This window comes from Diabrotica undecimpunctata, chromosome 4 (genome assembly GCF_040954645.1).
Source record: "Diabrotica undecimpunctata isolate CICGRU chromosome 4, icDiaUnde3, whole genome shotgun sequence".
Taxonomy (NCBI): domain Eukaryota; kingdom Metazoa; phylum Arthropoda; class Insecta; order Coleoptera; family Chrysomelidae; genus Diabrotica; species Diabrotica undecimpunctata.
Window position 1 is genome coordinate 19573708 of NC_092806.1, and position 24497 is coordinate 19598204.

Genomic DNA, 24497 nt, shown 5'->3' on the forward strand with positions numbered 1-24497 from the left:
CAAAAATATCTTTTCGATGTAAAATTTTCTGCTAAACACGATCCCGGTGTTACAATTAGCCTCAACGAAAATTTCGAAAAATCCCCCATTCTTAATAAAATCATATTTCAACAACATTTAAAATTGTTAACAATTATATACTTTACACTAAAAATAAGCACAGCTCTTATATCAAAGGATGAAATCGAATTACATTCACTTGAATGGCGAAATTTACAATTTTTCCGAAATTTTAAGTCTTTTTGACAGTTTTCTGCAGTTTCTCATTATTTTCTCAACCAAGATGCCATTCTAAACACAAGTTTGGATTACCCACAAGATTTTACATAGAATAATGCATTTTAATATGATTTTTCAGCAATTAGTAGGTCTTTTTATCACAAATTTTTTTGTCCGTTTTTTTTTCGCACTGTTTGTTGTAAACAAACATGTTAGGCTAGATTAGTAATATAAATACCACTAAAGTAACTGTGAACACATAGAATAAAAAAATACTAAAGAAAGTATAGTTGTTAAAAGAAAATACGAAAATATAGAATACAGTGCCTCAATTAGCAAATCAATTTTTTTAATCGATTATTATTATGATACTTGTACGAAAAGGAACAACAAGGCGGTTTCTTTATGGAGTATGTGAGTGATAAAGTTCTTCTCAGAACCTTCTTTCAGTGCGTCACAGTTTTTCGATTTCTTTCTAACGCATTAAGTTGGATGTGACGGAAAAAACGTTACATACATTATAAGCGGTCTATTCCTAACCTGCGTTTGATTCGTTGATATTTAAAATGCGTGCTTTCTAAATCCAATCAATTACGCGAATTACGAACGTTTGCCATCCTTTTCAAGTATAAAGGGGTGAAGTGATCGTTGTCGTTAAGGTCAGTATTGTGACATTATTTCACAGCGCTATGCATTATTTTGTGTTTTGGATTATTTATTTTTAAAATCCACAAGGAAACTAAGTTCCTGTGTTTGGCTGTATACCATATATTAAAAATTTTGAATAAAATCCTTTATAAAAAGGTATATAAAAAACCCAGTTGGGCTATGTTAAATTGGCAAAACGTTTTCGGAATAAGTATTCCATCATCAGTACCAAGTTAATACATGGATGTAGCCACTAAATATGGGGTTACAAACCCTTTAAAAATTGTTAATTGAAATTTAGTTTACATAATGTCTGTTTTACAATTTAGATGGTAAAGTTACCGTTGGATTGGTAACATGGTGACATATGACTCTGCAATAAGTTGCAAGTCCTGAGACGGTATGTCTACGAGGACTTCAATAAAGCAACTCAGTTGCTTTATTGAAGTCCTCGTAGACATACCGTCTCAGGACTTGCAACTTATTGCAGAGTCATATGTCACCATGTTACCAATCCAACGGTAACTTTACCATCTAAATTGTAAAACAGACATTATGTAAACTAAATTTCAATTAACAATTTTTAAAGGGTTTGTAACCCCATATTTAGTGGCTACATCCATGTATTAACTTGGTACTGATGATGGAATACTTATTCCGAAAACGTTTTGCCAATTTAACATAGCCCAACTGGGTTTTTTATATACCTTTTTATAAAGGATTTTATTCAAAATATTTATTTTTAATTAAAATATTTTAGAAATGCCAAGATATACGGAAAACGCACAAGTACTGATACTAAAATTACTTAAATATTTTCAATTAGAAAAGGAAGCTGGACAAATTTTAGTACCAATTACTGCTGTTCGTGAAGTAAGTTTAAAATTATGCTGAAAATAAAATAAAGTTTTACCTAGTGCTCAGCGTGTAACTGAGGCTTTAGGAATTTCTTTGCCAACTATAAGACGATGGGGTAATAAAAGTATCCAAAAAGATTCTGATTATTCCATCACAATGAGCGAATCAGTAGACATTAGTCTTGAACCCAAATTTTTAATAAATAAATAAATCGAATCAAATAACAAATCTAATCGAATCGATTATAAAATAGAATCGATTATCGAAACAAATCGATTATCGAATCGATTGTCTAATCTTCTAATCGATTATCGGATAAAATTGAACCGATTATCGAATTTAATTGATTATTAAATCGAATAGAATCGATGAAGTGAGTGAAATTGATTTTACAATGGAATCGATTATCAAATCGAATCGATTATCGAATGAAATCGAATCGAATAGATTATCGAATCGAATATCAAATCGAATCGGCTATTGAATCGAATCAGAATACAATAAAATAGAATAAAATGAAATAAAATACAATAAAATAAAATGCAATCGAATCGATTATTGACTTTCAGTTACTTTGAGTGACGTTTTTGTTTGTGACAATCTTTCTTACCACTTATTATCAGTAAGAAAAAGGTTTTCATGAGATTTTTTAAAATAGGGAAGTAAAAATCATGAGGGATGATACTGCAATTATTACTGGAAAATTGATTGGTAATCTATATTTTATAGAATTGTAATTGTATTCAGATGTGGTTAACATTGTTCGTGATACTCCTGAGTTGTGGCACAAAAGGATGGGACACTCTTGTAGATTTCCTGTGAATATGTGAGATATGCTCCTAATTAAATATAATAATAGTGTTATTATTATTAAGCTGCGTAAACAACAAGTGTATGCGCAGCCGCCATGTTTTTCGTACTCTTTTGATCAACAATTGAAGGATTAGGTGTCATTACTTGTCATAGATATTTTTCTTTGCTACTTGTTTATAAATAAAGGCTTTGGAAAATTTATAAAATAACATGTATTGTTTTTAAATGATTTATATCGTTTATCACTGTTAGATACTCCATAACGACACCGCTTCGTTGTTCCTTTTCGTACAGATATCACAATAATTTATATATTTTTGGTTGAGTTTACCGAAAGTACAAGCTGAATATAGCGGCAAATGTCAACCATTAAAGAAAATATTTGGGTTTGGCAGTGTTGGGATGTTTTTATAATTCATATGTTGTATGCTTCAAATATAATGAGAGAAAGCTTTTAAAAAGTACATTTTGATTATACTATTTTATGAATTCTGCAATTTTTAATTTCTATAAAACAATAACGAGTAAATATTTGTCTCTTTCGAGATTAATTGCTGGATTCTGTTGCAATCTGGCAACTATCTAAAAATCTATCCCCTAATCTATCAAAGGGCAATTGCCAAAAAAAAAAATCTAATAATTAACTGCAACTAATCTCCAAAGAAACAAATATTTACTCATTCTTGTTTTATATAAATCAAAAATTGAAGAATTCATAACATAATATAAACAAAATGTACTTTTCTAAAGCTTTATCTTTTTATATTTGAAGCATACAGCATCTACATTATAAAAACATGCCAACACTGCTAAACCGAAATTTTTTGTTCCATGTTTGACATTTGCGGCTATAATCAGCTTGTACTTTCGGTAAACTAAACCGTATTTTTTTAACAACTATAATTTTTTTAATATTTTTTAAGTTATCTTTATGCGTTCACAGGTACTTTATTTTTATTTATATTACTAACCTAACCTAACATGCCTATTTACAACAAACAGTACGAAAAGAATGGACAAAGAAATTTGTGATGAAAGTGCCTATTAATTGCTGAAAAATCATATTAAAATACACTGTTAATCTGTATTCAGAATGGCATTTGGGTGGAGAAAAGAATGAGAAATTGCATAAAACTATCAAAAAGACGCAAAATTCCAGAACAATTGTGAATTTGGCCATTCAAGTGAATGTAATTTAATCCTCTGATATTTCAGACCTAGAAGGCTGAAATTTGGTAAATCAACATATTTTATAATGTAGAATACGCCTGTAAAATTTCAGAAAAATTGAGAGGAGTCGTCTGACTAACTTTGCATAGTTGACGTAGAATTAACCTTAAACATACAAAGTGAGTTAACTTCCGTTTGGAAAACTTGTCAAATTCTCGAATGTCGTCAGTATTACACAATCATATTCACTTTTACATCGCTTTGAAATGATTTTAGGTCAAATTTGTTCTATTTTTATAAATCAAACGTTATGGTAGACATTATTGTCGTTTTATATAATCCAAGCTTTGCCGAGGAAGTGAATCTGAACTGTGTTTCTGCTGACTTATTTTGTTATCTAATTCCAGCTTAGACTTCATAAGTTCTGTAGATGTAGCGAAACATTTTGTTCCTTGTCACTGTTTTTTCTTTAAAGTTATTCTGAATTTGTTGGATAGTGTTGAAGACCATTACATTATCTCCAGATATAACGATATCAGGAGATGGCGGACGATTTTAATATATTTTTTTACAGTGAATAATCGTTGATGCATTCCAAAAAATCCAACAATGCACCTTAATTCTTCCAGGCTTTCCATTAGTCATAAAATTTGGCAATGGCAAACCCAAGTATTGAATTTGACTGACACAACTCCTCTTGGTCGTTTAGAATCGACATTAAACTGTAGATCCCTATATTTGGGCAAGCTTAATGATAAATAACACATATTTGTATGCAAAGGAGTAGCTTATGCACAAAATTGGACGCAAACAAATAGAAGAGAGCGTTGTAGTTTAGTTTTAAAATCCAGCTGGATCCTACGGATCAAAATGGTTATAGTAAGAAGGTAATAAGTATACAAAATCAATCATAGATTTCTATGATTATGGATCTAAATGCAGTACATCTCTATAGTACACACTTTCATAATATTGGGCGACTGTATACGAAGAGAATATTAAAAAACGGAGCTCGACTAGCATTGAATTTGCATATTGTTTAATCATTCCTATACGATTTTTTTTCGGTTTATTTTTATATTTAATATTTAATAAATAACAACTTGTTGGTGTATTGCCTTAGGCCGTACGAAACTTCCAAGCTTTGCCCAGTGGCGTCCAAATTTCAAACAGTTCGACATTTATAATCTTAAAACACCAATTTTTGCACGTGTAACATCAACATCCCCCACTTTTAACAAATTTCCTAGGAATTCTCGAAATTACATAAATTCATTGCACCAACTTCTCACATTTAGTAAACATCAAATGCCTTAATATACGCGATGTCCTGCGACGTTTCGTCGCAATTTCCGTCCCAAAACCCCGTAGGACAACTGCATAGTACATAGCGGCCTCTAAATTTTCGTTCAAATAAAGAAAAATCTCCTCCGACACAGCGTTAACAAGTTCTGTCTCAGGCGCTGGGTCGAATAACGTTTTGTGGACTGCTGGTGGGAAGGTAGCCGATGGGCGATACGACCATGCTTGTAACGGGGTGTTGCATTGATAGACTTGCCATGGCGTTGATGGTATCTTTGTCTTCTTTCTCGCTACGAATTGCGTCGTTGAAAGAACACATGGCGCTCTTGGCAGCTTCTTGAAGACAAGGCCAACGGGGACTATGGACTGCTATGACCTAAAACATACATTGAAACATTATAAATAATGTTTAATAGCCTGCAGTGAATAATTAAAGAATGAAAATTTTATGGAATGAAGATCAGATTAATTGCTGCCCTCTATAAAAGTGTTTAAAATAATATTTATCAGTGGCGGCCGGTCAGGGTCGGAAGTGCCGACCCACACAATTATAGATATTATAGATTTTTTTTGTCGCAAGTATTAAGTTGATGTCACTTGTTTCTGTGAAATAAAAAAAATATCTGTGAGATAAAACTTACTAAATTTTATTCATGGTTTTTAAAAGAATTCGACCAATCTGAGCGTTAAGTGATCTGAGTAAGACACTTTTCAAATTAATGATCCGAAATCCGAGTCATCCATCCGACTGTGTGAATTCTGATAAAGACATGTTTCGGGGTTTCGGCAAGCCGATCTCAAGCTTGATGATTTACATGTAAAAATCAACGGAATATTAGTTACCAACGGAAAATTACTAGAACAAGGAGACAGAAATAAAATGGAATACAAAGAAATAAACAAAACTATTAGAATAAATATCAAGGAGTGTAAACGGAGAGTACAGGAAGAAAAGATAGAGAAAACAATTGAAAAAAACTAGAAACATGAAGTGCTTAAAGCAGAACCTGGGAAACATACAAATTAATAGTATAAAGAACAAAGAAGGAGTGAGAAGGAGACCAATAATATAAAAGAAATTTTACAGACCACGCACGAATATTATACAAATCTCTATAAAACAGAACAAAAACCAACCCAAGAAATCCGTAATCAGTTACAACTGAAAATAAAGAACGTTAACTCTAACCTACAACCAGAAATCAGTAAAAATGAAATAAAAAAGGCACTCAAAGAAATGAAGAATAACAAATCTCCTGGGAAATATGGAATAACTGTGAAAATGTTAAAAAATGGGGGGAAAACTACAGTGGAAGTCCTTTATGTACTAATGAATAAAATATTGAACACAAAACAAATACCACATGGAACGAGGCAATAACACTATTACTATTTAAGAAAGGTGATAGAAAAGATCTGAAAAACTATAGGCCCATAACGCTACTGAATGTAATGTACAAACTGTTAATTAAACTACTAAGAAGAACAGATTAACTGATTATCTAACAGATTAACAACTAACTTAGATAATTACCAGTCAAGAGAGCAAGCCGGTTTTAGAAAAGGATTCAGTACAAGTGACCATCTGCTTACGATAAAAATATTAATTCAAAAGGCCAACGAATGTCCAATCCCAATGTATATGGCATTTGTAGACTTTGAAAAAGCATTCAATAAGGTGGAACATTGGGCAGTAAAGAAGTCTTTACAAAATAGGAGAATAGACTATAGATATACGGACTTAATTTCTAATATATATGATCAAGCAACAACATCCATCAAAATAGTTGAATAAACGGAGCCCATTAAGATACGGCGAGGAGTCAGACAGGGTGACACTATATCACCCAAACTATTCAATCAAGCTTTGGAAGACGTTATGAGGAAATTACAATGGGAAAAACGGGGTATTAACATAAATGGGCAATACTTGAATCACTTGAGATATGCAAACGACATTGTATTAATAACAGATAAAAGGGAAGAATTACAAAATATGATGGATGAATTAAATAGCAATTCAACAAAAATAGGTCTACAAATGAATTATAATAAAACGAACATTATGACCAACCAACCAGAAGAATTAATAACTACAATTGCACAAACAACTATAGAAAAAGTAAAAGAATATGTATATTTGGGACAACTAGTTAAATTAAATAAAGAAAATCAGACCGGAGAAATAAAGAGAAGAATACGGTTGGCTTGGGTATCCTTCGGAAAACTTTCCTACATACTAAAAAATAGAAAATACCCCCAATATTTAAAAACAAGAGTCTTCAACCAATGTATACTTCCTGTTCTCACCTATGGTTCTCAAACTTGGACGTTTACAAAGGAAAACATGGAAAAAATAGCAAAGACCCAAAGAGCCATGGAAAGGCAAATGCTGAACATCATGCTATCAGACAAGAAAAGAAATACTTGGATCCGCAACAAAACAAAAGTGACCGATATATTAACGCAGATAGCAAAACTTAAGTGGAAGTTCGCTGGACATACCATCAGACAGAACGACGACAGATGGAATAAGATGATTATACACTGGAGACCATATAGTTACAAACGAAAAAGAGGAAGGCCACAAATGAGATGGTCAGATGACTTGAAGAAATACGCAGGCCCGAAGTTGATACAAACTGCCTACAATAGAGAGACGTGGAAGAAGGAAGAGGAGGCCTATGTCCAAAATTGGACAGCAAGGGCTGTATAGATAGATAGATTAGTTGATCAGCAAACCAAACATACATTTCTCTCCATACGCATTTAATTGCTAAGTACGGCAAATTTAAATCTGCCGATGCTTCATTTGGATTGGCCGCAAAGTTTCACGTACCTTGAGAGCGCGGGATGAAATTTTATTTCGGGATGGATAATTACTTAAGAACTTAAGTAGTGAAGTGATAGTGAGTGCACAGACTGTCTTTTCTGGTATTATATCGATTGATTTGTTTTGTATTGATTTATTTTTATTTTCCAAAGTAATACTGTGATAAGTTACCGCTGCCGTAAATAGTTTTGTAAAGTGTAATAATGCCGTAAAGTGTTGTAATAGTGCCGTAAAGGGTTTTTTGATATATTTGAAGTTTTCTTTTTAATTGAAGTGTTAACAAATTCAGGTAAATTAACCTAAAAAATGCAAGCTACGGTAGAAACTGTAAGTATTGATAAATCTGATATTGTAAATTATATTTTGCAAAATGGGTTCTCATCTATTCCATACGAAGAACAAATTGTTATTAAAAATAAGGGGTGTCCTTTGCCTAAAGTGTCCCGGCTAATAAATATTAGTGCAGGGGTAAGGGAAATAATAGATCATATTTGGATAATTGGTACAGCAAGTACTCATGGCTTACCGGGAGTGAAATAAAAACATACTTTTCTGTTGGCCTTGCATTTATTTTTGACAAATAGGGGCAACCCGCAGTGTGAATCTGGTTACGATAATTTAAAGGAATTATTTAGGGCTTTACAGAAACACGATTTCGAAAAATTTAGGTCGTTTAATTGATATTGTAATTTTTTTATGTTGTCAGGAATTATCTTTTAGGGAACACGATGAATGGGAGAATTCGTTAAATCAAGGTAATTATAGAGAACTAGTACAAATGTTTAAGAAATACGATTTGGAATTTTCTAATTTACTTTCTGATTCGAAGACATTTAGCGGTGTATCTAAAACAATCCAGAGTGAATTAATAGAATTAATTAGTTACATTTTGAGTAACGTTATTGAATCTGGGATTCAGGAAACCATTTGCTTTTAACTAGAAGTAGATGAAACTACCGATATATCATGTCATTCACAATTATCAATTGTTGTTAAATCCGCGTTACGTGGTAATATTTATAAGAGGTTTTTAGGTTTTACAGACGTGATTAAAAGCCATAAGGCAGAATATATTTTTGGTGTTTTAAAGGACAGATTCAAATTATTTGATATCAAAAATAAATTGGTAGGGCAAACTTACGAAGGCCCTGCCGTGATGTCTGGAGAATTAATGGTCTCCAGACAAAAGTTTAAACTATTGCACCGCAAGCTTTATTTACTCACTGTCATGCGCATAGAATTAATTTAGTTTTGCAGGATAAGTGTAAAAAAAAATTAAAGAATGTCGTTTTTTGCCAGTTGAAGCGGATTTGCTTAATTTTTCTCAAGCTCGCCTCAACGGACTAATGCTTTAGACAGTTTGTTTCGAAAAAAAATGCCAACAATTTGTCAGACGCAATGGAATTTTAAATCTGTTAGTTTTCACTGTAGCAGATTTTCGTGAACAGCATTTGGAAGTTTTTGATTTTATTATTGAATGTAACGATTTTGATTGATGATTGATGATGATTTGATTGAATGATGATATTTCGATCCGTGAAGCAATCGGTTTGAAAACTTTATTAAATGATTACTCTTTTAACATACTTTTAAATATTTTTAAGAAAACGTTTACCCAAACCGATTTGATATTCAATGTTGTTCAAAATCAGTTAACTGACATTAATTATTCCAAAAATAGAATAACAAAACTGGTGCAAAATCTCAGGGATTTTCGTAATGATCGTAATTTACAGTATATACGCAGTGACGTTTTGGAATCGCTTGATATTTCCGAACCCCCCAAAAACGATAAAGGCATGACACAGACACAGATCTCGAAAAACGAGTATATTTTAAAATTTCGGATACTATTATTATGCAAATAGATAGTCGTTTTTCGAATCTTGAAGATTTCGCAAATTTTTGACCTCTTGGACGATTCAAAATTTAAAAGTTACGCCAAAGAATTTCCAAGATATTTATTAGACAGGTTAATTAAAAATGATCCATCCACTCTTTAATAAAAAAAAATTAGAAAATGAATTAAAAGTTTTATATGTTGATCCAAATATTTTCGGAAGGTGGGATAAGTTACAAGATATGTATAATTTTATATACTGCAATTCATTACAACAAACTGTTACCGAAATTAATAAATTATTGTCATTAATTCTCTTATTACCACCAACTTCTGCCTCAAATGAACAAGATTTCTCTTGTCTCAACAGAATCAAAAAGTATTGTCGAAACACCATGAAACAAGAGAGAATGACGTTATAATCCATTTTGCTACTTCCAAACAACGTTGACTAGAGTTAATTTATAAACATGTTTAGGTTCTAAATTTATAGGAAAAAACAAAAAATCCCCTATGATGATTGAAGCCTTTTTATTAGACGGTATACCTATCTGAGGAGACAAAAAAAACTTTGCCGACCTTGTCTCTAAAGCCACGAGCCGCCACTGATATTTATATATGCTAGAAACTAAAATCACTATATGACAATAACAAATGACGATAACCTATTCTTACCTTTTGCATTGTCAGTATAGCGTTGTGGCAAGGAATGCGAGACAGTTCCATAGCACTGATGGGAGAAGGCTGATCGCCAAGAAGAACTCTGACACATTCTTCGGCCGAGTCACATATCGAGGGCAGATCGTATCCTCCTTCTAGAGCTAAAATAATTCGTCCACGAGCCAGTGACATCAGTTGGCGTGTCATGTAACTAAAAAATATAATTAAAATAAATTTTATATATATATATATATATATATATATATATATATATATATATATATATATATATATATATATATATATTGAGATGTTGGTTAGATATTCTTACTGAAAAATTGTGAATTTGAAATTTCTTAAGTGAAAACAATTGTTTTATTATTTTATGTCCTTGTAACTAACAGTTTTCATGGCTAATTTTTTTTGTATATGACTGAAAAAATTGAATATCTAATGATTGTACTTCAGGTTTTAGATCATACAGAACTTTTTATAAAGAAATACTTTTTTTTATAAAACTAAAAATAAAAAAGTTTCCCATATTATGGTGCCGACTTAATTAGACACCCTGTATATACGAAAGGAACAAAAAGATACAGTAGGCGTCAGTTACGAAGATCCAGCGCGAATCTTTATTTTCGTACCGATTAGATCCGAGTGAATTGCTTACATATTTATCCACATTGTCAGTAGCGCAGCGGTGACTATTATGTGATCGGTGCCGTTAATTATATAAAAAGCATAATCACGCCACTGTCCACCTCTTCGGATACAGTCGGCACACGTTACATGCGCGAGGTTGGATCTTCCTATGTGGCGTTTACAGTAGATCTCATCGATTTGTATAATCTACAAGATTCAATAGAAGACTTTCCTAATAAAAATTTAACTCGTACGATTTTTTTGTATTAATCAAATTTGTTATGTAATTTTGTATTGTCTAGTTCATTTTCTTTACTTTATTAACCAAATTCTAGGCTTTTTCTAGTGATTATCTACGTTAAAACTTATGAGTATAAGGTGAGAGTAATCTACTTACCCAAAACATGCCGGTGATACTTTGTATCCTCCCAAGGGATCGGGATGGCCTTCGGTGAGGTCAAACCCTGATGAAACAAGGACAATGTCCGGGTCGAACACCCTTGCTAAGGGCATAACAATACTTCTAAATGCAGCTAAATATTCAGCGTCTCCAAGAGGTGGGTTCAATCCACCAGACCAAGCGATGTTAACATTGAATCTAAAAAGAAAGTATAATTAAATATATGTTTCTATACTGTTTCTAAATACATATGGAATTACGAGACAATTAATGAAACTGGATATTATGATAATTACCAGAACGTAAGAGAATTAAGACGCAGCATTAAATTCCTTTTTTTTTTCTTATTTATTTTAGGTTAAACTTTCAATATTGGTAGAGTTTAGAAATTTATTTCGGACATTAATGAAATAGAAACAGACATTTTATTTTGGACGTAAATTATTTCTCCGCCACTTATTCAAGCTTACTCTTCAATAGAGAACAGAGAAAGAATTATTAACGAAACTCACGGTAGAGTACTAATATCAGAAGAAGAGCTACAAAAACGAATAAAAAAATTAAAAAACAGAAAAGCACCTGGTCCTGATAAGATAAACAATAAACTGCTAAAATATGGAGGAACAACACTACACAAATGGCTCCTTTATTTATTCGTCGATATAATAAATATCGGAGTAATACCAGCGGAATCGAAGGAAAGTCTCCTGCTACCGATACTAAAAGGGAGACTTGAGAAATCCTGAAAATTATAGAGGCATTAGTCTGATGAATAACACATTAAAATTGTTAACGGCAGTCATAAAAGATAAAATCGAGGAAAAAGCGAACATGTCAGATGAACAACAAGGCTTCCGGAAGAACCGCAGCACAATAGACGCAATTTTTATTATCAGACAAATAATAGAGAAGTCTATTGAATATGGAAAACCAGCATACATGTGCTTTGTAGATTTAAAAAAAGTGCTTTTGACTGGCTGAAGCGAAATGACATCTTAAATTTATTACAAGCTGAACAAATAGACCATCAGATAATAAGGACAGTTAATTAAATTAACAAGAACAACAAGACCAGAGTTATAAAGCCAACAGGGGAAACAGAATGCATAGAACTAAAAGGAGGAATCCGCCAAGGAGACTCGCTCAGCCGATTGTTATTCAATATGGTGATGAATCAAATAATTCACGAAGTAAGAAAACGACACGGATACCACATGGGAGCACATAAAATCACGATACTATGCTATGCCGATGATGCACTACTAATTGCTGATAACGAAGATGACCTACAAAGGCAGCTCCTCCACACCTTCAATATCACAGCAAACAAACTTAATATGAGAATATCAGTAGAAAAAACTAAATGTATAGTGATCAGTAAAGAGCCGCGTGGATGCAAACTAGAAATAGACGGCAAAATTGTAGAACAAGTAATGAAATTCAATTACCTAGGAGTAGATATCACTAGTGACAGGGATATAAGAACAGAGACCACAAGGCAAGCATTAAAAGCGACAAGAGTAAGTGGTTGCCTCCGAGAAACCATATGGAGAAACAAATATCTGACCACGGAAAGCAAAATGAAAGTATACAAGACAACAGTAAGACCAATCCTAACATATGCAGCGGAGACAAGGACCGATACAAGAAAGATGAAACAACAAATCAACAATATCGAAATGAAAGTATTAAGATCAATAGCGTGCATATCATTACGAGACAGATAAACCAACAGAAGTATACGCGAACAATGCAAAATTCAAAATATTAACAGGTGGATAAAAACAGGAAAAAAAACTGGAACGAACATGTAAACCGAATGGGACCAGATAGATTAGCGAACATCTGTAAAAACAACAAGCCGTATAGCAGAAGACCCGTTGGAAGGCCGCCAAAAAGGTGGAAAGATAATGTACAATCAACAACGACTGAAACAGAATAAAAGGCAGACAAACAAGAGTAATACTAGTCGCACGAAGAAGAAGAACTCTTCAATAGTCGAACTTTATTATTTCGGTTATTGTAAGATGGCATAGATATGATTTACAACTATGATACGAAACAGCAAACTTGTAAAGCATTTAGTTATTGGGAGCATAGTTCAATAATCGTTGGTGGCAGACAACAATGTTTAAACTGCAAAAAATTTTTGCAATACCGATCCAAATCATCTAGTATTCAGCATGGAGCATTTTTACAATAACAAGACTGCTTAAAAGATATTTTATACGAATTTTTATATATACCTTGTTAATTATATTGATGGCAAAAAAATGCAACACCTAGAAGAATAAATATGTTTTAAATATTTATTTATGGAAGAATACATTCTTCTTCTTCTTCATGTGCCATCTCCTCTAAGAAGGTTGGCAACCATCATGGCAATTCGCACTTTCGACACCACTGCTCTAAAGAGATCAGCAGAAGTGCAATTAAACCAAGCTCTCAAATTGTTTAACCAGGAGATGCGTCTTCTTCCGCGACTCCTTCTACCCTGTATTCTTCCTTGTATTATTAATTGCAGCAAGTTATAACGCTCGCCCCTCATGACATGTCCCAGATATTGCAGTTTTCTGACTTTAATTGTATTTAAAACCTCTTTATCTTTTCCCATTCTTCTCAACACCTCGACATTCGTGACTCTATCCACCCAACTTATTCTTAATATCCTTCCGTAGGCCCATAACTCGAAGGCTTCTAATCTGTCCGAAACATCTTTCTTTAATGTCCAAGCCTCCAACCCATAAAATAATACGAAGAACACGTAGCACCTCAGAAGTCTTATCTTTAAAGAAATTGAAATGTCCCTGCTGCGGAGTACGTTTTTCAGTTTGTTGAAAGAATTTCTTGCCTGCCTATTCTTGCCTTAATCTCTTCTGTGAACTCATTATTTTCGTTAATTATTGTACCCAGATATTTATATTTTTGAACTTTTTTAATTTGTTCTCCATGTATTGTTATGTTTTCTTGGAGCTGTTGGGCTTTTGTAATTACCATAAATTGTGTCTTTTTTATGTTTAGGGACAGTCCGTTTTCTTCACTGACTTCTACCACTCTGTCAACCATTTGTTGTAAATCCTCAAGACATTCTGCTAATAAAATAGTGTCGTCGGCAAACCGTATATTATTGATTGGTCGGCCATTTACTTTTATTCCTATAGTTAGCTCTTTTAGTGCTTCCTGAATTATTTCCTCTGAATACAAATTGGACAAAGTAGGAGACAGGACACAGCCCTGCCTGATATATATTATAAGAATACATTATAATATTCTTATTATTTGATAATATTGATAAACAAATCTGCATCTGTCATTTTCGTCAAAAAATTAATAATGAGTGGCTCCTCCTTGATTTTATATACATTCAGTTAGGTACTCTATGGGTCATTAATCGAACTAACTGGTCTATGTTATATTGAGGAATACTCATCAAGATTCTTCTTATGACATGCCACATTTCTTCTAAGTTTGCTGAAGGACGTGGCAATCGATTAAGGTTTCGACCTACCATATTCCACACATGTTCGATGGGTGACAAATCAGCTGATCTTGATGGCCACTCTAAAGTCTTTATACCAGAATTATTGTATGAACTCCATGGTTTCACGGGCTTTCATGTTAAAAGATCGCATTTACAATGATATGTATGTAGAGATGTAAAACCGGTTGCAGTCTTTCTCTTCAATCCTGACCCCCAGAGGGAGTGTAGCGGTCATTGTGATGTCGTGTATTGTCCGCCTCCAAAGATCTCTGCCTCTGGTCATTTCTTCTAACTAATGCATAGCTCTTTTGCATATTCCGGTAATTTGGCAACTTTCGGTAACTTCACCAATATATCGTCGAGCTGTCCGAATGCCATTAATAAGTAATAGAGGTGATATGCTTCCCAAACATAAAGGACCCCATACCGTAATGCTTGGTTGTCTTGCTGTATGACGTTCAACAGCCAAGTCTATATTTCGTCTCTCACCTTGAAAACGTCTTTCCCTTATGCGCCCATCACAGCCACCCAAACAAAACCTAGATTCATCACTGAAGCAGACAAAATTTCATTGGCCATTCCAGTTTTGTCGAGCTCTGCAGCATTCTAAACGTCGAGCCTTATGCTGTGGTGTCAAAGGTAACAGCAAAAGCGGACAGTAAGCTCTCAGTATCATTAAAAGTAATTTTTTATTAACTGTTATTCTTGAGACTGCCCTTCACGGCCTTGCAATAGTCTTGGACGTCCAGATCCTTCACGACGCCGATAAGTCTCATCATTGGACCACCTCCTTCAAACTATTAACACCGTTGATGGATTAGCTTCAACTCTTCGTGAATTTTCTCGTAAACCAAAACCCTTTCATGCCTACAATGAGGCTTTTTCGCCAAAAAATCGCTTATAATGTTTAATTGCGACGGCGAACTCTTGGCATTTTAATTTTTTTGGGTAACTCAAAAACAATCCAAAATGACTAAAAATTGCAAATAAACTATAAATACAAAGGAATAAATAAACTTTATCTTTTTTGTTTTTCGCAAAAAAAGAAAAAAACTTCAGTTAAAGAAAAGATAGCAAGGTAAAAACTTTATCACATATATATTTTTAGATAAGACAATCATATACAAAGTGTTGCATTTTTTTAGCCATCAGTATATATATTTGACATATTCTACGAACCGTTTAAACTTATTTGAAGTATAAACAAGAAATAAATAAATATTAAAACACAGAACTGGTAAAAAAATGACACTTTTGAAGACTTTTATCAGACTGGATATCTAAATATAACTTAAAATATTCACAAAGCAATTACCTACAGTCTATAAATAGTTCGGTAATTAAGACAAAAGCGTTGTTAATTTGAAACCGCCTGTTCGAATATTAGCACATCAAAAATAACAGAGCCTGTAATTTACCTTTTTCGATAACGATAACTTTATTTATGTATTATATATTTTAAATGGAATATGCAATGATAAATATTCCAACAAGTATGTCACGGAACTTTTTTGAGAAGCATCATTATTAATGCGTATACATTGCCCAAATAAACTGATGCCTCTATAAAATCTCTATGCAAATATTAAATAAGATTTTGTTCTATTATTTGTAGAAAGCTATTTAGTGTGTTAGAAAGAATCCAATATCACCTATTTGGGCGCCAATGTTAACGATAACTGGGATATAAGCAAAGAAATAAGAACACGCATTGAAAAGGCCAGAGCCGCCCTCTATAAACTAAACATTAATAGTTATATTACATTAAACCTTAAAATCAGATTAATACGCTGCTACATATTTTCCACATTGCTGTACGGCATGTTCAGCTGGAACACTAATGAAAAAACTTAAGGCATTTGAGATGTGGATTTACCGACGAATATTGTGGTAAGTTGGTTCTTACCATGAACAATATGTACTTACCATGTTCTTGAATATATGTTCAAGCAAATGGAACGAGAGGCTAACATGGGAATTAATATAAATGGGGAAGATCTGAACCACCTAAGATTTGCCGATGATATCGTTTGAATATCTGATAGAGTTGATAAAGCTACAAAAATGCTGCACGCTCTATAAAGTGTCAAAATCAATTGGTCTTAAAATTAACACCTCAAAGACAAAATTTATGACCAACCTTGTAGTCAGCGGTAAAATTCTGATTGACAGCCATAGCATCGACCAAGTAATAGCTTACAAATATCTAGGGCATGAGATTCGCTTAGACCGAGATAATCAGACAACTGAAATACAAAGAAGGATAGGTCTCACATGGGCTGCCTTTGGTAGATTGAATAACATTTTCAAGTCTATTATCCCAGTTTGTTTAAAAAGAAAGGTTTTTAACCAGTGCGTTTTACCGCTTCTTACATATGGTGCAGAAACAACGACTGAGAAAAAGAACAATAGATAAAATAAGAGTTACACAACGCGCTATGGAAAGATCAATATTAGGTATTACCATCAGAGATAAAGTACCAAACCTAGAAATAAGAAGAAGAACAGGAGTCACAGATGCAGTTGAAAAAATAGCCATGGCTAAATGGGCTTGGGCCGGACATGTTGCCAGATTAACGGATGATAGATGGACCAGAAATATTCTGGAATAGCGACCAAGGCAAGAGGCATATCGAAGCAGAGGACGACCACCGACTAGATGGACGGATGGTATCAAGCGCATCACCACAAACTGGATCTCAAGATAGAAATAGGTGGAACATTTTACGGGAGGCCTACGTTCAGCAGTGGACAAATATAGGCTAATTGATGATGATGATGATGATTGTGGTAAGTTGAGTTAATCGAATTACAAATGATCACCGGATGAAAAAGAGCACAGAAATAACAAAAACAATAAAAATTCGAAAGTTACAATATTTCGGTCATGTAATGAGACATCCAGAGAGGTATACTTAACCTTCTACACCTGACAAGCTCGCCGGAAGAAGAGGCCCATGCCGAAGCAGAACATCCTGGCTCCAAAATCTCCGAGAGTGGTATCAAGAGACCCCGCTAATCTGTATCGAGTTGCCGTAAACAAAGTTATTGTTGCCAATATGATCGCAACGTTCGATAATCGGAAAGGACACTAAAAGCGATTTCCAAATAATATCAATAGCATTTGGAGCTTTATTTTATCATTACTACTTAGTAATATGCAGATCTATTATATATATACAGTCATTGCTCAAATTATTAGTTACTTACTCAAATTATTAGTTAAATTACTCGCCCTAGAAATTTCGGTTTTTTGAATTTCAAGCCCCTTAAAAGTATCTTCACAGTGATACAGACCTGCTGAATGGGTTGCATACCAATAAGTGAATAATCATGCTACATAATTTAGTTTTTACTTAAATTAGTGATTGGTGTTCAACTTTTGTAAAATTTGCAGTTGTGAATGTTGATGTTATTCTGCAGTAGTGTTAGTTTTAATTTTGGTTAATTTCTTATTATAAAACAAGACTACTTGTCTCCGATTAAATCTTTTCAGATGAGTAAAAGTAAAGATCTTTTTATTGAGCAAATCTCTTCTGTTACTGCTCTATTAGAACATACCACATATGGTTAAAAAAAATAGCAAGAAAATGTGGTGTATCTCAATCGTTAGTTCGAAGGTTGAGTCAAAAACTTAAAGAGAACCGTCCTACTATGTCGGTTCGGAAGGGTAGGTGTGGCAGAAAGCTTTCATTCACCCCCAGAGGGCAACGAATTTTAAATAATTTGGCTGGGATATAAGGAATAAATTGGAAGAAGCAGGGTGTTCAGTATCGGTAGCCACTGTACACCGAAATTTGTACAGCATGGGATTCAAATGTCGAAGGCCTGTTAAGAAGCCAAAACTAACACCACAAATACTCAAAAAACTCTTAGCTTGTACAAATTTGCATAGAGACTGGACTATTGATGATTAGAAAAAACTAAGTTAATGCAAATCATTGTGTTTGTTGTTTTCATACTTTATAATTTTATTCACATTTTCAGGCTTGCTTTAGTGATGAAGCAACATTTCAAATTATGGATGATATGGCCCAATTTGTCCGCAGATTTAGGGGGAAAATATGAGAATGCAGGTGTAATAAAAACAATTAAATATTCCACCTCAGTAATGATCTGGCGTGTAATTAGTGGCAAAGGAATGGGACGTTTATATGTGGTAGAAGGTATCATATGACAGGACCAGTATAATAGATCCTTGCAAACAAGACACAAATGAACGAATGGTTTGTAATGGTCGCAAGGTCTTTATGAAGGATGGAGCACCTTGCCATACGACTAAGAGCATTAAAAGTTTTTTGATAGGGAAGAAATTCCTCCATTACCATGGCCTGGCAACTTACCATCGCAAATATGTGGGAGTCTCTAAAAAGGAACTTGGTCGAGAAAGTAATAACATAGTTCAGTTCACAGAATCATTTTTCATTGGAACCATAGTAACCAATTAAAATAAATAGCAGCAAGATGCATAAATAGCATGCCTAGGAATGTCTCAGCACTTCTTAGAGCCAAGGATGATTTAACAAAATATTATTGTAGTAAAAGTATGTGATAATTAAATTTTTTGTTTAATAAATAATATACAAACAGGTTACTATAATTATTTATATAATTCTCTTATATATAAAAAAGTAGATATTCTATTTTTGATATAAGTTTGGGTTGTTTTTTTTATATTTTTTTTTATATATTATCACAGTGCTGTCTGTTCTAAATAAATAATTTCAATAAATTAACACACATTTCCAAAATATACCTTTTGAATAAATATAAATAACTTTTAAATAATATAGCACATCACATTTTATTTCAACAAACAATTTACACAATACCTACATTCCTAGTTTAGTAGTTAATATCTTTTTTCCCTAAAACTTCTGTATAACTAAAAATTCTAGCGCCTGTTCTTGGACTCCTCCATATATTTTCCTTAGAATTTTTCTCTCGAAACGTTTAAGCAATTCTTGGTCGTTCTGTGTAAGTGACCACGTTTCTGTAAAATGTATTAAATTAGCACGCCTTCGATGGATAGGACATGTAATTAGGCGAGATGAAGATGCAACGATCAGAAAAATTTTCGACCGAAAAGGACCAGTGGAAAGACGAGCCAGAGGAAGACCAAAACTTAGGTATCAAGATAACATAACATAGAGGATGATCTAAAATCCATCAGAGTTAAAGCATGGAGAAGAGTTGCCAAAGACAGGGGCGAATGGAAGATTGTACTGAAGAAGGCTTTGGCTCATAACGAGCTGTAATGCCACTGATGATGATGTTTTTTCCCTCAAGAACTTTCCCTTTATTTGTTAAACAGTTGCAATAAAACCGATGATCACCATCACCAGTTTACCATAATAGTTTTTAACTATGTTTTCTCGAACATTAAATAATAATACTTGTATCGGCATGTAAGTAATATTTATTAGTTATTTATATTTATTTTTTTTTCAATTTTACTAGATTGTTTTTTCACTAAAGTTTTACTTTGTTTATTTAATCAATTGTAAAGCCATATTTAATAATCACACACATATATTTGCATAATTGCTATAAATTATGTACCAGACAATACCCTAATATGGCTTTTATATTTTCAGCATTTAGTTTACCATGTACCTTACGAGCTGAAGATGAATAGCAAATTATAGTATGCGAATCTGGTCGTTGATATTAGAATAAATTGATTGTGAGTAAGTGTTATTCTTATTTATTTTTACCTATTTGAAATGGACTCACTAAGACAACATATTCAAGATTTTAATTAATTAAGAATTAATAAAGATTAGTGAATGGAAAGATGAAGTAAAAAACAATAAAAGTCTTACTTACCCCACTCCTGCTCCCGTCCCACACTCCGTTACACCACCAGTGCCGGGAAAAAAGTTACCATCGTCGTGTCGGTGCATGGATATGACTAGGACTCTGGGATCATCGTAGAATATTTCTTGGGTACCGTTACCGTGGTGTACGTCCCAGTCGAATATGAGTATCTTGTGAACACGGTGCTCCCGTTGAAGAATTCTTGCAGCTATCGCTATCTACAAACATCGATTAATCATTTAGATTAAATACGAATAGAATAAATTTTTGTACGTTTTTATTGAAATTCTTACAATGATTTAAAATTATTGGGTAAGTCAGAATTATCAAGTATGAAGAATTGGTACAGTGTCTTTAAGATACACGCACAACTTTTGAGACGTATTTTTTGAAGATCTGAATAAAAAACTGAATGAGTTCATGGGTTCAACACCCCTTTAAATCGAATTTGCCTATCAAAACTTATGAATTATTTTTAGAAATGAGACTACCTCCAAACATGGAATCATTTTCAAAATAATACCTGTGATCATTTTCGGTGTAAGATTCGTGAAGAATATCTTCAACATAACCAAATAGGCTCCATCTGTTCTTCCACGCTTATGAACAAAGTGCTAGCGTGAAACGAGGTTTCCAATATTTGTAGTTCAAATACTGCTGAATGAAAGCTGGATGCTGAACTTACCCATGTCTTCAAGTTTCGTTTATCAAACATGGCGCTAAATATTTTGCCAAAAATAAATAAAAAACAACTTCATATCTCCCATTAAATTAAAATAATTCTAGTACGTTGTAACGATTCAGAATTCATATATTTTTTTAATTTCCATTTAATTCAGAAAGCAGTAACTTTTATGCGACCCTGTAGAAGGTTTTAAGGGAAATATTTAAATTCCGAATGAGAAGGCCTACTCTAGGTGTTTATTTGTACAAGACTTAATTGCACTGAATAAACGCAACCGCGTCCTCTTTAAATCGTTTTCTTTGTAAAATTGCATTTAACAGATAAGCACAATAAGTTTCTGTTTACAAATTGCCAAATGCCTTTGTCATATTCCTTTAAGTTCCACCAATCGCTCGCTATGTGGAAATCATGTATTTGTGTACTGGGTAAATTTTTACCGGCGAAAAATTTCTATGCGGAAAAATTAAGATGGTTCCCCAATTATATCTAGTGGAGGTTAAGTCGAATTGAAGGAGACAAGCCATACCGTCTTTTTAGCTGATATGAGCGGTTGTTTATTGTTTGAGTATTTTAAAATCTTTAGATATCAATTGTCTGTTTGGGCAGCAGTTTTAGTGACAGTATGAAGTCAATGTAGTAGTTCGGAATAATTAAATATTTGCCGGTAAAAAGTGTTAAGGTTGTGGTTTATGGAATTTGTAGTAAAAGCAGGACAAATATAATAACTATAATTTTTTTTGTTCCGTTTTTATTTTTGATGAAACAAAACAAACAAAAAATTTAATTCACGTATCTTTGATACTTACAGAATTAAAATAACAAAATCCCATGGCTTGCTGTGGCTCAGCATGATGGCCCGGTGGTCTCACTATAGCAAAACCGTTCCTAATATCTCCTGTCCACGTACGAACAGCCAAGTCAACGGTGCAGCCTACAGCCATTCTTGCAGCGGGAGGTGTATGTATATCATTCCAAGTGGTATCCGAATCCACCTGAAATTATAAAAAAAAATCATATTCTGAAAATTTTATAGTTATAAACCTGTGAGGTTAGTAAAATTGATTAACCAATCTGTAATTATTATAATTAAGTCTCCATGCGTGCGTTTTGGTTGGTACAAACATAGAACACGGATATTGGTTGATCGATCATTTCAAATAAATTTCACATTTCTGTATTTCACCTACAATTTTGTGACGTAAGTATGTTCAAATTTGGTTTTCAACGATCAACCAACCTAAATAGATTCGTATTAGCCAGTGCAACCTTTTCTACTACAAGTTATTAAGATTGCGACTCTTCAACCTGACGACATCTGGTGAAATTTTATTACATACGGTATATTTGAGCATTAGTGACAGAAATGACAAAAGGGTCCAAAGTATTTTACTTTACAATTCCCCTAAGGGTGCAATTGAACTTTGTGCAAACGCTTTTAGATAGGATAGAACTAGGAGTGTTCAAATTAGTACATCATTCACTATACTTAGTTGTTTTTTTATATTGTAAAATCTATTTTTTCTGATCCCTTTCTAATTTTAAACATATCTTTACACATTTGATTTGTAATTAAGAAATCCAAATATTATGTTATGCAGACGAAGCCGCATTAATCGCCGAGACAGAAGAGAGACGGAAGACGAGCTCCAAAGATTAACACACATCTTCAATACAACAGCCAAGAAATACAATATGATATCAGAAGAAAAAAAACAAATGTATGAAAACATCTAAATACCCACTACGATGTAAAATCGAAATTGATGGGAAAATAATAAAACAGGAAGCAAGGTTTAGATATCTGTGAATAGATATAACTAGTTACGGAGGTGTTGAAGAAGAAGTATGACAAAAAAGCTTAAAAGCAAGTAAAGCGACGGGATCTCTTAATGACACAATCTGGAAGAACAAACACCTAAGACAAGACACAAAAACAAGAATCTATAAAGCAGCAATTAGACATATATTAACATAAATGGCGGAGACAAGACCTGACACATCTAAAACGAGACGCCTACTAGAAACAACAGAGATAAAAATACTCCGACGAATATCGGGGAAAAGTGTGTTGGATAGGGAGAGAAGCGAAAACATAAGAAAAGCATGCAATATATAAGACATAAATGGGTGGACGACAAAACGGAAACAGGAGTGGAACGAACACATTAATAGAATGGCAGAGGATAGGATAGTACGAATAGCACGAGATAGGTCATCAAATGGACGAAGAAGTATTGGCAGACCAAGAAAAAGATGGTGCGATAATTTAAACAATTTAGGAAGTATTGAAGAAGAAACAGGCAACGTCTCCTAGCGATAATATCCTTTTATCGTTCGTTTTACGTGTGCAAACCATATCAATTATCTTTTCTCCACCTTAGACAAGAAAAGAGAGAGGACAGGTAACGTTAATTTAATAAACCTTCAAAAAGTGAGGCCAGTGTGACTTCTCGTTTTAACTTTTTATTTAATTTTTTATTGATGATTTTGTTGATATTATGATGTCGCCAGTGAGGCTTATTTGTTTTTGGCTCCCGTTTCCTCAAAACTTTTTCCGCTGCTTCTTTTATAGTTTCGTTTCAGTTTTTGGCGTTAATTCAGGAATAAAGTAGACGTATGTGTTACGTAAAAATATGAGTCATAGTTTTAACCTTTAAAACATGTTTTTAATCTAATATGTTGTAGAGTTTACGAGAGGCCTCGATTTACCTGAGCGACCTTCCAGAACCGATATGAGGGAAATCCAGTTTGCCTTTACCGTTTCGCCATCGAAGGTTTTAGACTATTCGAGATAACGGCACTGGTATATAATAACGGAACTTTATTTGGAAGGGACAGTTAATAAAGAAGATTCGCGCTCGCCTACTAATAAATTATTGTATATTTAGTGATAAATAAACTTATATAAATTATCGTGCCTTTTAATAAATTAAAGTAGGAACAATATAATAAATTAGTAAAGACATTATAAATTAAAGACATAACAATTAATAAATTCCTAACAGTGGTGCAGAAGTGTGATATAAAATAAATTGTGAAAATGGCTACGATTTATGAGCTGACAGTGACTAATTTAAGAAGACATCTTGAAGACAGAGAATTAGCTTCTACCGGAAAAAAGGCTGA

General features: G+C 33.3%; 1 protein-coding gene across 1 annotated transcript in view; it reads right to left on the reverse strand.

Annotated features, from left to right (window-relative positions):
* Positions 1–4229: 4229 nt before the first annotated feature.
* The window catches only part of HDAC4 (histone deacetylase 4), a 168858-nt gene continuing 148590 nt past the window's right edge, over positions 4230–24497 (reverse strand). The window contains exons 7-11 of the mRNA XM_072529089.1: positions 22178–22363; positions 20696–20904; positions 11383–11583; positions 10359–10554; positions 4230–5386 (exon numbers count right to left, since the gene is read on the reverse strand). Coding sequence (XP_072385190.1) covers positions 5165–5386; positions 10359–10554; positions 11383–11583; positions 20696–20904; positions 22178–22363 — 1014 coding nt within the window. The 3' untranslated portion in view covers positions 4230–5164. The remainder of the gene's footprint in view (positions 5387–10358; positions 10555–11382; positions 11584–20695; positions 20905–22177; positions 22364–24497) is intronic.